Source organism: Rhincodon typus, chromosome 9 (assembly GCF_021869965.1).
Source record: "Rhincodon typus isolate 14 chromosome 9, sRhiTyp1.1, whole genome shotgun sequence".
Lineage (NCBI taxonomy): Eukaryota > Metazoa > Chordata > Chondrichthyes > Orectolobiformes > Rhincodontidae > Rhincodon > Rhincodon typus.
Window position 1 is genome coordinate 12,749,355 of NC_063340.1, and position 13,417 is coordinate 12,762,771.

General features: G+C 40.3%; 1 protein-coding gene across 5 annotated transcripts in view; it reads right to left on the bottom strand.

Moving 5' to 3' along the window:
- Window positions 1–13,417, bottom strand: part of kiz (kizuna centrosomal protein) — a 165,849-nt gene that overhangs the window by 65,072 nt on the left and 87,360 nt on the right. For all 5 annotated transcript variants that reach the window (XM_048601150.1, XM_048601148.1, XM_048601149.1 and 2 more), the window contains 2 exons: window positions 11,174–11,308; window positions 4,946–5,110 (listed from right to left, as the gene is read on the bottom strand). In XM_048601150.1, the coding sequence (XP_048457107.1) occupies window positions 4,946–5,110; window positions 11,174–11,308 (300 nt within the window). The remainder of the gene's footprint in view (window positions 1–4,945; window positions 5,111–11,173; window positions 11,309–13,417) is intronic.

Genomic DNA, 13,417 nt, shown 5'->3' on the forward strand with positions numbered 1-13,417 from the left:
ACTTTAATAGATAATTACATTCAAGCAAATACAAGTTTGGAAAACACAAGTAGTATAAAATCACAGGCAAAATATTTAGTAAATGACAATCTTTGGAAAATTAAAAGCAGTACTCATTTCGATCTGGTATTTGTGAACAGCTTAGGCAATGTACAGGAAAGGAAGGCATAGTGCTGCAGAGACACAGCAAATATAAACTTGACAGGATCTACAGCCAAAAATAACCAAACTATATTGAATCATTTGTCCTCTTCAAAACTTACTTTCCTTACTTACCAATCGACAGGGATTGCCTGAGAACTCTGAAAGTGCTAAACAGGAAGAAACAAGGGCACAACCAAAGCATTTGGAAAACTGCTGCAAAACGGCATATCTTTTCAGCTGTCTGCAACAAGCAAGGTGCTGACTTTACCCAACCAGCCCATGCTTAAAAAAGTGCACAATAGTGTCCAACACTGAATGAAGTTCTGTTACCGGACAGCATTTCCCAAACGATGCTGAGTGTGCAAAGAATTACTATGCAGGAGCAACATAAATGGTGTTTGCCACTAACAGGATGTTGCTATCAAGCCAACAAGATGTCTGCCCATCAGGCAGATGAGGAATGCAGTATTTGAATTTCAGTGTGGATCTGATGCTAGTTATGTAGGCTATAAGTCCCACAGACTAGCGTATTGTGGGAAACAGCATTTCTCTTCAGTTGTTTACAACTAGCAAAGTACTGACCATTTTCAATCGGTCTGTGCTTGCAAATTTCACAACACAGTGCGCGACATTAGATTCCATCATTGGACAGCATTTGCTAAATGGAGAAGTTTCTTCATGCAGAGATTGGCATGTCTATGGAATTCTCTGCCACAGAAAGAAGTTGAAGATAAATATTGACTGCCATCAAAAATAAGTTAGATATAGTTCTTAGGGCTAAAAGGAGCAAAGAGTATGGGCAGAAAGTGGGGACAGGGGACCGAGTTGGACTATCAGCCATGATCACAATGAACGGCAGAACAGAATCAAGGACTGAATGGCTTACTCCTGCTCCCATTTTCTACATTTCTAAAATCCCCAAGTTTGCTAAGAATTCTGCTGACAACCAATTTATGACGGTCATCTGGGCTCACAGTGTGGTCCATTAGCATGTACTGGTAACTGCACATATTCGTATACAGGACCCTGTTAGTTGCAGACAGAAAAAAAATGTACACACACAGTGTCTGTTTCAATTCAGCCAAACAGGCCACAAGCATTCTTTGATTCATCTCTCAGGCCAATACCTTGATCAATCAATTAAACAAAACTTGACCTTCTCTTGGGAAATAAGGCAGGGCAAGTGACTGAGGTGTCAAAGAGGGAGTACTTTGGGGCCAGTGATCATAATTCTATTATTTTTATACAGTTATGGAAAGAGATAGATCTGATCCAAAAGTTCAAGTTCTAAATTGAAGGAAGGCCAATTTTGATGGTATTAGGCAAGAACTTTCAAAAGTTGACTGGGGGTGGGGGGACGGATATTTGCAGGTAAAGGTATGGCTGGAATATGGGAGGCCTTCAAAAATGAGGCAACTAGAGTTAGAGTGAAGGGCAAAGCCTGGTAGTTGTAGGGAATGCTGGATGACTACAGAAATTGAGGCTCTGGTCAAGAAAAGGAAGGAGGCATATATCAGGTATAGACAGCTGGGATCAAGTGAATCCCTGGAAGAGTAGAAGGGCAGTAGGAGTATACTCAAGACGGAAATCAGGAGAGCAAAAAGGGGACATGAGACAGCTTTGGCAAATAGGGTTAAGGAGAATCTAAAGAGATTCTATAAATACATTAAGGACAAAAGAGTTAACTAGAGAGAGAATGCCTTAAGATCAACAAGGCTGCCTGCGTGTGGAACCGCAGAGATGGGTGAGATACTGTACAAATATTTTGCATCATTTTTTACAGTGGAGAAGGAGAAGGAAGCTAAAGAACTTGGAGAAACAAATCGTGATATCTTGAAAAGTATCCATATTAGAGGGGTGGTGGTGCTGGATGTTGTAAAACGCACAAAGGTGGATAAATCCCCAGAATCTGACCAGGTGCACCCCAGAACTTTGTGGAAAGCTAGGGAAGTGACTGCTGAGCCCCACGCTGAGATATTTGTATCATTTGCAGCCAAAGGTGAGGTGCCAGAATACTAGAGGTTAGCTAATGTGGCACCATTATTTAAGAATGGTGATAAGGAAAAGCCAGGGAACTACAGACTGGTAAGCGTGGGTTCAGTGGTGGGTAGATGTTGGAGGGGATTTTGAGGAACAAGATTTATCGTGTTTGGAACGAACTTCCTGAGGAATTGGTGGATGTGAGCTCAATTAGAACGTCTAAAAGACATTTGGTTAGTGAAAGGGAAAGGTTTGGAAGGATAGGGGCCAGGAGCAGGCAGGTGGAACTAGTTTAGTTTAGGATTATGTTTGGCATGGACTGGTTGGACCGAAGTGTCTGTTTCTGTGACTGTATGACTCTGTATTTAGAAAGGCAAAGACTGATTAGGGATAGTCAACATGGCTTTGTGCATGGGAAATCATGTCTCACCAACTTGATTAGGTTTTTGTTTGAAGTGACATAGAAGATTGATGAAGGCTGAGCAGTTGACATTGCCTACATGGACTTCAGCTAGGCATTCGACAAAGTTCCGCGTGGTAGACTGGTTAGCAAGGTTAGATCACATGGAATACAGGGAGAGCTAACCATTTGGATACAAAATTGGCTTGAAGGTAGGAGATTAGAAGGTGGTGCAGGAAGGTTGTTTTTCGGACTGGACGCCTGTGACGAGCAGTGTGCCATAAGGATCAGTGCTGGGTCCACTACTTTTTGTCATTCATAACAATGGTTCGAATATGAAAATAGGAGGTATCGTTAATAAGTTTGAAGATGACACCAAAATTAGTAGTGTAGTGGACAGCCAGATGGTTACCTCAGAGTACAAGGGGACCATGGCCAGATGGGCAAAATGGGCCAAGGAGTGGCAGATGGAGTTTAAATTTAGTTAAATGGGAGGTGCTGAATTTTGGTAAGACAAATCAGGGCAGGACGTATACACTTAATGGTAAGGTCCTGGGGAGTGCTGTCGAACAAACAGACCTTGAGGTGCAGGTTCATAGTTCCCTGAAAATGGAGTCGCAGGTAAACAGGGTAGTGAAGACGGCATTTGGTACACTTGACTCTATTGGTCAGTGCATGGAGTATGGGAATTGGGGAGGTCATGTTGCAGCGGTACAGAACATTGGTTAGGCCACTTTTGAAGTATGCATTTAGTTCTGATCTCCCTGTTATAGGATAGATGTTGTGAAACTTGGAAGGGCTCAGAAAAGATTTACAAAGATGTTGCCAGGACTGGAGGATTTAAGCTCTCGGGAGAGGCTGAATAGGCTGTGGCTATTCTCCTTTGAGTGAATGATGCTGGTGGGAGGTGGTGACCTTATAGAGGTTTATGAGATCATGAGGGGCATGGATAGGTGAATAGTCAAGGTCTTTTCCCCAAGGTAGGGGAGTCCAAAACTAGAGAGCATAGGTTTAAGGTGAGAGGGAAACATTTAAAAGGGACCTAAGGGGCAACTTGTTCACGCAGAGGATGGCGCATGTATGGAAAGACTTGCCAGAGGACGTGGTGGAGGCTGGTGCAATTACAACATTTAAAAGGCGTCTGGATGGACACATGAATAGGAAGGGTTGAGAGGGATACGGGCCAAATGCTGGCAAACGGCACCAGATTAATTTAGGCTATCTGGTCAGCATGGATAAGTTGGACCAAAGCGTCTATTTCCAAGCTGGACATCTCTAGGACTCTATAACCAACAATTATCATGCAACCATTCTCCAAGGCAATGTGTCTGCATACTAGAGTCCACTTGCCAACCAATCGGCACTCTCCTCTCAAACAGTACAAATACTGTTTTCCCTTTACATTGGCATTTCTTGCAAATTGTCATGATGAGTGCAAGACAAATTCCTTTGACAAAATGTGATTTCTTTTCAGCAAATCTTTACTTCTGTACTACCAAACGACTATTTGAATGACAGCATGCAAAATCTTATTTAATTTAAATAGTGTTCAGAGAAGTAAAAAGAAGTGTAGAATCAGAGAGAAAGCAAAACAGTAAAACATTACTTCATTACCATAATAATAAGGCAGTTAGGAATGAAATAGCCCTAAGTAAATGTACACAGGAAACGGAGTACGAACACAAAACAATAAATATTCTGAATAATTATTTCCTACAAATATTTACAAATGCAGACATAAGCAACATGCTCTCCCTGAAGTTTGAATTGGCAAAATCAATGTGTTCAGGACAAGTAATAAGGAAGTCCCGGACAGAATAAGAGTTCAAAGACTCTAAATTCCCAGGTACAGATTGTATTCAACTGAAACAAAGATGAGCAAGAATATTTACAATTCCTATCAGGAAGCCATTATAACTTAAGAAGGTGACAGAGGACTGGAAATAGACTACTTTATGTAAAGGGTGACAACACAGAAAGACAACTTCAGACCCATGTAAAATAAAGAAATCACAGAACTGATTAGTGAGTGTAAGCTTGAAGATTACTGGCACAATAATCAACCTATTGTACAATTACACAGCAATCAGCAAATTCAGAAGGGAATTATTGTTCTCCATTAATCTCCTCAACTTTGTTAGGGAAAAATACAACTGTAGGGCATCATTTCAAAAAAAGGAGTAAATAGATTTTGAAAGATGCAAAAAGTCAACAACCAAACTCAAATCTGAGGGTGTACAAACTCAGATGAGACATTAGAAGTTAGTATAAAAACCACTTAAGCAAACAGGAGTATTTCTTCACAAATGTGCAAAGTTAATTTTTAAAAATATAGTCACTAAACCATCAAATTTATTTGCCTTATATTACCAGACAGAAATGAGCTTTTTAAAACAATTTTGGTTTCCTGAAGAGATTTACCTATAATTGCTTCCATCAGTTGCTTCCCACTCCTTATTCAAAATTTCTTCAGTCAGCAGACAACCATTTGAAGTACTCTGTGACAACCCCTTGAGCTGGTGAAGAACAACTGCTCCACAGACATCAAGGTTTTCTCTGCTCACACTGCCTTTCTTATTACAAGTACTGCAAAAGAAGTTTCAAATTAAACTTAACATTGAAAACCCAGAAATTTAATTATTGCAGTAAATGCTGGCAACTAATAATTCTGAGACAAAAGTTACAAGGTTATTATTTTTTCAACATTGAGGATTTAAACCAAAATAAACCTACATAAAATGCAACTTGTATGCAAAATACAAAGGGAATGCAATTTAGTTGCTATTATCTCTTGATTTTTTTTTAAATTTCGAAAATATACTTTATTCATTAAAAAATCTCTTTATATACGTACATTGACAGAAAAGCAGCTTGGTTGTGCACAGCTGCATATCAGGCAAACAAACAAAACATTGAACTTTGCATCGACCCCAAAAAAACTAAACACCTCTTACACAATACTAATGTTTACATATATTTGAGGCATTAGGAGGGTTCAATAACTGAATGGACACCCATTTACCTTCAGCAAAAAGACCTAAGACAGTGGTCTTTCCCCACTGCACCTTGGCAGCAGCTGCCCCAAGCTTTAGTGCATCCCTCGGCACATAGTCCTGGACTTTGGAAGTGTACAACATTCGGTCGGGATCAACTCCTTGTTCTGGAAGACCAACAAGGTTCGGGCAGACAAAAGAGTGTCTTTCACCGAGTTGATGGTCTTCCAGGCACAGTTGATGTTTGTTGTGGTGTGCATCCTGGGGAATAGACCATAGAGCACAGAGTCCCGCGTCACGGAACCGCTCAGGACGAACCTCGCCAAAAACCACTGCATCTTCTTCCAGACTTCCTTTGCATAGGCACATCCCATAAGGAGATGTGTGACAGTCTTAACACCCCCGCAGCCACTTCGAGGGCAGCGTGCGATGGAGCAGATAGGACGGACTTACAGAAAGGATCTCACAGGTAGTGCCCTTCTCACCACCAGCCAAGCGATGTCTTGGTGCTTGTTGGAAAGTGCTGGTATGAGGCACTGTCCCAAATGACCTTGACAGTCTGCACAGTGAACCACGCAATAGGATCCACACTCTCCTTTTCCCTCGGGATCTCGAGGACGCTATGTGCTGACCACTTCCTGATGGGTTTATGGTCAAAGGTGTTTTTCTTTGCAAATTTATCTACAAAGGACAGGTGACACGGAACGGTCCAACTACTTGGAGCATTTTGCAGCAGCGAGGCCAGTCCCATCCTTCACACTACCGGGGATAGGTAGAACTTCAGTGTGCAGTGACACTTTGTGTTTGCGTACCAAGGGTCTACACACAGCTCAATGCAGCCGCATATGAAGGTGGCCATCAGGCTGAGGCCAGTATTGAGTACATTCTTCCATGCATCCCCTCCGCCCATCCTGAGTTTTGTACGTGGAGTCCCAGAAGACCTGGTCTATCTTATGCTTCCAGATGAAACGGAAGATAGCTTGAGTGACTGAAACAGCACAGTTCTGGGGGATGGCGCAGACCTAACTAGGTACAACACAGACAGTACCTCACATCTGATGACCAGGGTTTTATCAACAATGGAGAGGGACCCGTGCTCCCATTTGCCTAGTTTCTGCCTTGCTTTGGTGACATGTTCCTCCCAAATTGTGGCACATGCCCCAGCACCTCTGAACCAAATACCCAGCACCTTCAGGCAATCTGACCTGATGGTAAAGGGGATAAGAGATTGGCCCACCCAGTTCCTGAAGAACATGGTTTCACTTTTGCCTCGATTTACCTTGGCACCCGAGGCCAGTTCAAACTGGTCGCAGATGCTCATGACTCTGCACACTGACAGCTGATCCAAGCAGAAAACGGCAATGTCATCCAAGTACAGGGAGGCTTTAACCTGGAGGCCCCGCTGCCTGAAATAGTCACACCTCTCAGGCTTGCATCCTTCCTGATGGACTCAGCGAAAGGTTCTATACAGCACACAAACAAGGCAGGAGAGAGTGGGCAGCCCTGCCTGACTCCGAATCTGATTGGGAAGCTTTGTGATTCCCACCAGAAAGACAGCAGTAGGATCCAATTGCAGACATCCTCCCCAAAGCACATTATGGAGAGCATGTCCCACACGTATGTGTGTGACATCCTGTCGAAGGCCTTCTCCTGGTCCAGGCTGATGAGGCAGGTGTCCACCCCCCATCCTGCACATAGGTAATTGTATCCCTGAGCAGCACAAAGCTCTCAGTGATCTTCCTGCCTGGTATAGCACAGGTTTGATCGGGGTGGTGAATTACCGATCCCAGAGCAGACCTGGCTCAGTTGGCAATGACCTTAGACAGGGTTTTGTAATCCACATTCAACAGTGAAATTGGTCGCCAATTTCTAATTTCCTCCCACTCCCCCTTCTGTTTGTAGACGAGAGCAATGATGCCTTTCCTCATGGATTCACACCTGCCAGAAGCATACTGTCATACAGCTCCAGTAGGTCCTGGTCAATCAAGTCCCACAGAGCAGAATACAACTCAGCCAGTAAGCGATCACTTCCAGGAGTTTTATTCTTTTCAAAGGACTCGAGGGCCTCAGTTAACTCATCCAGAGATTGCGGCTGATCCAACCTCGCCTGCGTGCTGTCATCCAAGACCTCCATGACAGAGGACAGGAATGACTTGGAGGCCATCCTGTCAGTGGGCTTCGTGTCATACAGTCAGGCATAGAAGGATTTGCTGATCCTCAGCATGTCAGACTAAGATGACGTTACTGAGCCACCTTCCTCCTTTAGGCTGCTGAGCACAGAGCTCTCTTTGTGTACCTCCTGGAAGAATAAACGCGAGCACATCTAATCCTGCTCCACAGAACAGACCCTGGATGGAAGATCTTCACCTCCTGGAGGTCCTCCATGATATCAATCTCCATCGTCTGCAGCAGAAGCAGTTTCTGCATACTTTTCTGGAGTTTTGACAGTTTGCCCCGCCTCTCTCTCACCTTCGGAATACCTTTGAGGATAAAAAATCTCTTGATGTTGCCTTTGATTGCTTCCCATCAGTCCACTGGAGACTCAAAGAGGGGTTTCACGGTTCTCTGACTTGGGTAATCCCTCTTGAGCTCCTCAATGTTTTCTGGGGTCAACATTTTCACGTTCAGCTTCCACGTTCCCTTGCCAGCTTGCTGGTCATCCTGTAGGTGACAGACAGCCAGAGGGGGCAGTGGTCAGAGAAGAACACCGGACCGACATCGGTGGATCTGACTGAGAACACTCAGGACACAAACAGGAAATCTATCCTTGAGCCGACAGCCCTGTCTGGCTGTGACCAGGTGTACCTACGCCATGCTTTATCTGTAGGGGAACTGAAGATATCGTGTAGCTTGGCATCTTTAACCATTTCCATCAGGAATCTGGACATGACGTCAGTTCTGAGGAAGGGTCACTAGACCCGAAACATTAACATTGATTTCTCTTCATAGATGCTGCCAGACCTGCTGATTTTTTCCAGCAATTTCTATTTTTGTATCTGGATGTGGTGTCCAGTTTACGGTCATCACCACATCCGCATCTGCACCCACCCGCCCCCAAAATCATCCATCCACATCAATGATGCAGTTGAAATCTCTGGCCAGAATGACCGGCCTGGACATAGCCAGCAGCAATGGAAGCTGCTGCAGGACGACGAACTGCTCAGGGACATACACATTAATTAGTCTTGGGGCATCCCTGCACTTAATGTCTGCTACGACAAGTCGCCTGCCAACCACCTCCTTAATTTCAGAGATAGCGAATGCCCAGGCCAGACCAGGTTCTGCTTTGGTCAAGTGCAGAGTCTATACTATAAAGTTACATTTTTTCTAACATTAACTGACATCCTACTCTACCAAATGTACTTTTAAGTTAGATTAAACAATTGTTTTAAAATTTGAAAATGTATTCCACATATGGCCAAAATTCATTTTCATTTTTAATATCTTGCCCCCAAACCTTCCAGTTGAAATGAAATGGTGGACTTAGCCACTGGTTTTTGGCCCTAAACCTGTCAAGTGCAATTTTAATATGTAAATACCAAGGCCTGGACAAATATGAAGATAGAACAATAATGATATCATGAGCATAGAATCTATTCTCTAGAATAACAATGAGGTTGCAACATGAAAATTGTCTGCTCTTCCTCCCTAAGTGCCTGGATGGACCAGCATTTTGCTAACCTACATGCCATTCTGACAGTTAACATCAATCATAATATCTTTGATGACACATTTGACAAGTAGACCCAAATATTGTTTAAAAAGATTGCCCTTGAAATTTTGTAGTTACTGAAATGTGCTTCTAAGACCACTGTCTGAGGTCTTTCTGCTGAAAGTAAATGGGGGTCCATTCAGTTATTGGACCCCTCCTAGTGGCTCAAATATATGTAACTATTGGTTTTGTATAAGAGAGGTCTTTGTTTTTTTTTGGGATAGTCAAAGTTCAATATTTTGTTTGCTTGATATGCAACCGTGCAGAACTAAATTGTTTTGTGACAATGTACATAGACAAAGATTTTTTATGAATAAAGTATATTTTTGAAATTAAAAAAAACTCCAGTGGGAGACCACTAGAATGTTTGTAAACTCTAATAGGATTTGCACATGTTGGACTCCTGCCTTGTGGGACTGGCTCAGGCAGATGCAGCCTCCCACCTCAAAGGTCATTGACTTAAGAGAATGAAGTCGGAATGGAAACACTAGTTCGAGTTGCCAACTCTGTTTGAATACATTCCTAGAGGATTCATCAAAAAACCTCCGGCCTCCAATGCCCACCATTGTCTGATCAAAATATTCATCTTCACAGAACACTGCCTTCGTAATCCCACTGGAAAGCCAAAAGCTTTTAATTATCCAATTGAATGCTTTCAGTACCGAAATTGGCTTACTGAAAACAACACCCCTCCAACCTTATACTTTTATAACTAATAAACAGAATTATCAAAAGAAAAAATGTTAAAAGCCCATTGTGTTCTTTAATAACTCTGGAAAAAAAATCAATGAGGGCTCACTTCAGTATTGTGGATATTAATTCCTGACCAACTATGGAGGGTTAGCAACCCCCTCACCAAGTGGAGGCCCTGAAACCCTAGCTCCTAGTTGTGGATCAGTGTCATCAGCAAAACTAATCCCTTCATCAAGATTTAACCAGTGATTTTGTTGGGCTAGGTTTTTAAAAAATGACAAGTAGACTCAACATGGGACTACCATGGGCATCTTTTGGCTATACCACAGCAACAGTGTTCATTCTTTGGCAAAGTTGCACTGGGGCTGATAAAATCTCCAGTCAAGGTCCTCAATTATAATATGCAATTTATTACAAGCCTTCACCTGATCCAACAAACTTTGGTTTTGTTAACAAAAGGTGTTGTAATTGGGCGGGTGGTTTCTATCACAGGGCTTCAGTTCTTCATCTTTCACAGACATGAACATTTATGTGAAATTGAACTTAACATTTTCAAGGATAATAATCCTCTCTCTTATACGTTGAAAATACTTTAGTCTGACATCTTTATGGTAGCCCTTAATACGCGTTATTGTTGTAATAATAATTCTTTCAGCAGAGTATGCAAGTTAAAAATTTACTGAATGATCAAGAACAAGGAAAACAGCCACATCATTATAAAGTACAGGGTTGAAGCAATTCTAACCAACAGGATTAATGCCAATACTAAAAGTATTTTACTTTCTCCACATCTTGTATGTTTATGCTTTTCTCTATTACTGTAAAACTTCATAAAAAGATGCATGGTTTTAAAGTTCTCTTAAAAAGTCAAAGTCAATGTAACAATCATATATTCTTCAAACACAGAGTTGCGAATTTAGAATGCAGAATACAAGTTTTGCTTATTTTAGTTTGTACCAAAACAAAAATGCTCTTTGATGAACTATTTGCAACTGTTTCATAATCATTGCTATCATCATAACTTTCGACAGAACTTGTTAGATTACTGATGAAGTGTTCCAAATACGAGAATTTCTACACAACTGAAATGAAAAAATATTCCCAGCTCCAATTAATATACATAAAATTTAAATGCCATGACTTTAAAATTAGAAAGGTAACAAAATTTATATTACAGTTTGTATAGTCACAATTTGTAAGAACCAGAAAGAAAACTGGAACGAAAGAACTATTTTGCAGATCTATAATCACCTTGTGATTTCTTGCAGTTTCTCATTACTTATGGTAACAAGCTGATACATCTGTGAATAAGTAGCCACTGTTTCTTTAACACCATCTTCTATTGTTTGAAGTAAGTGAAAAAATCCTTCCAATGAAAGGCAGGTGCTGCAGGTAACAATGGAAAAAAACGTGTTCATGATTATAATTATACATGTTATTTAATTAAACATTGATACATAGCGGTAAAAAGGTAACCCAGTATCCTAAAAATCCTACTTAACCTTAAACCTACTTCAAATGAGGAGAACTGCATTTCTGTTAAAATGCACAACAGGGCACCACTTATGCCTTTATGTTCCTGAGAGGTAAGCGCATTGTCTGAGAAATCATTTATCTCTTTATTTACAACTGGTTATGAATCACAAAGTTTGTGACTGTTAGTCTGAAAGCTAAAAGATGACACAATGTTGACTGAAGCTTTCAGTTTTTCATGTTTTTTATTTTGATTCTCATACCTCAGTCATGCATTCCCAAACTCAATGATCTATTCCAATGATCTATTCCAATAAATGATCTATTCCAATATTTCTGCCATTGGTATTCCTAATTGACTACCAAGATAAATACTCCTTTTCCCAATTTAATTTGTGGGTAAACAACTGCCCTAAATCTCCCTTAACTTTTTACATAGAACTATAGAATTTTATAAGAAGAAAGTCATTCAGGTAATCATGCCCATGCTAGATCACTGAAAGAACTATCCACCCAACCCCACTACCGTGCTTATTTTCCTTGCCCCACAAAATATTTACTTTTCAAATACTCAACCACTTTCCTTTTAAAATTATTATAGATTCCGTCCTCATCAATTTTTTTGAAATCGTATTTCATTTAACCCTCTGGTTAAAAAATCTTAGCATTTTGGGGGCACAATTAAAGAAGGACAAACTCAAGGTGCCCTTTGGCTCTTTAAAACTTGAATTGCATCATTTGCTGAACTGCTATAGCCAATTTACCAACAGGTATTAAAAAAAAAATCAAGCATATAAAATCTTCCTGTATTGAGCCTTTAAAGTTTAATTTAATAATTATAGCACATTGGTAACAAAAGTACAAAGGTGAGGAAAAAAAACTTCATTGAAAAGGGGCACTGAACATTGAATTGTGTTAAAAACATTCTTGTAATTATGTTAAGTTGTTCAGTGCAGAATATTTTTTGTCAAAATGCAAACTTATGATGAATAACCTGAATGCATATTGAATCCTGTAAAGTCTTCAAAATGTGCACATATCTAACTTTGGCAATAACGAATTAATTAAAACTGAGTATAAGCAATTATAATTTTTTCCGATTGGGTGCATAGATTATGAAAAAAAAATTTAAGCAACATTGAAACTAATATCTCTATATTCATCTGAAATACCAGATACATTTTATAATGTACAGTGCTTTAAAAAAAGGCATATCAACTGTTCTTCCTCATTCATAAGGTCATAGTCACTTATTAGTGACTTACTAACTACTTGCCTGCAACTAAAGTACATTCTTCTTATTCAAGTATCCAGTCAGTAACAATAAATTGACAAATTCAAATTTAGCCCGAAGTAAAGCTCAACGCAGTGAATAATGAAGTTATGATTACCATGGTTTCATATATCTATGATCCAGCTGCACTATTCAGACTTGTAAGGAAACAAACCATACTTATTGACGAGCTGCACATAACTAGAATCAGGCATATGCCCTTAACATAGTTGCATTCTGCACTCCATTCCTATTAAATGTGGAGTTAAACATGATAAAGCAAGAATGTCAACAGACCCACTGCAAATATTAACATCTTAATGGTAAATAATTTAAATAATTTTAGTGAGCCATGTACGCTTGATTGACTGTGACAATATCACATGCTAATCATCAATCTGTAATTTCTGACTTTGTTACTTGCAGGCTAATCAATGATCTCAAATATTTCTTACATCAAACAGGCAATCTCTGTAGAAGTGAATTATGGATAAAGAAAAGGATAATATCCATTAGATTTTAATGATCTTCCTTGTCTAACAGGTATAAAAACTGAACCTTCCATGAAGGAGAGGTGCCAAAGTTGGAAAGTGTATGCTATTTATCTGCAGCACGAGCAGTATCACACCTACCTGTAAGATATCTTCTTCAACTAATTTCTAAAGGAACATAGACTATTTAGCATATTTATAAACTCAAGTTTAAACACTCAGAGATAGTAAGAACTGTCGATGCTGGAGTCAGAGATA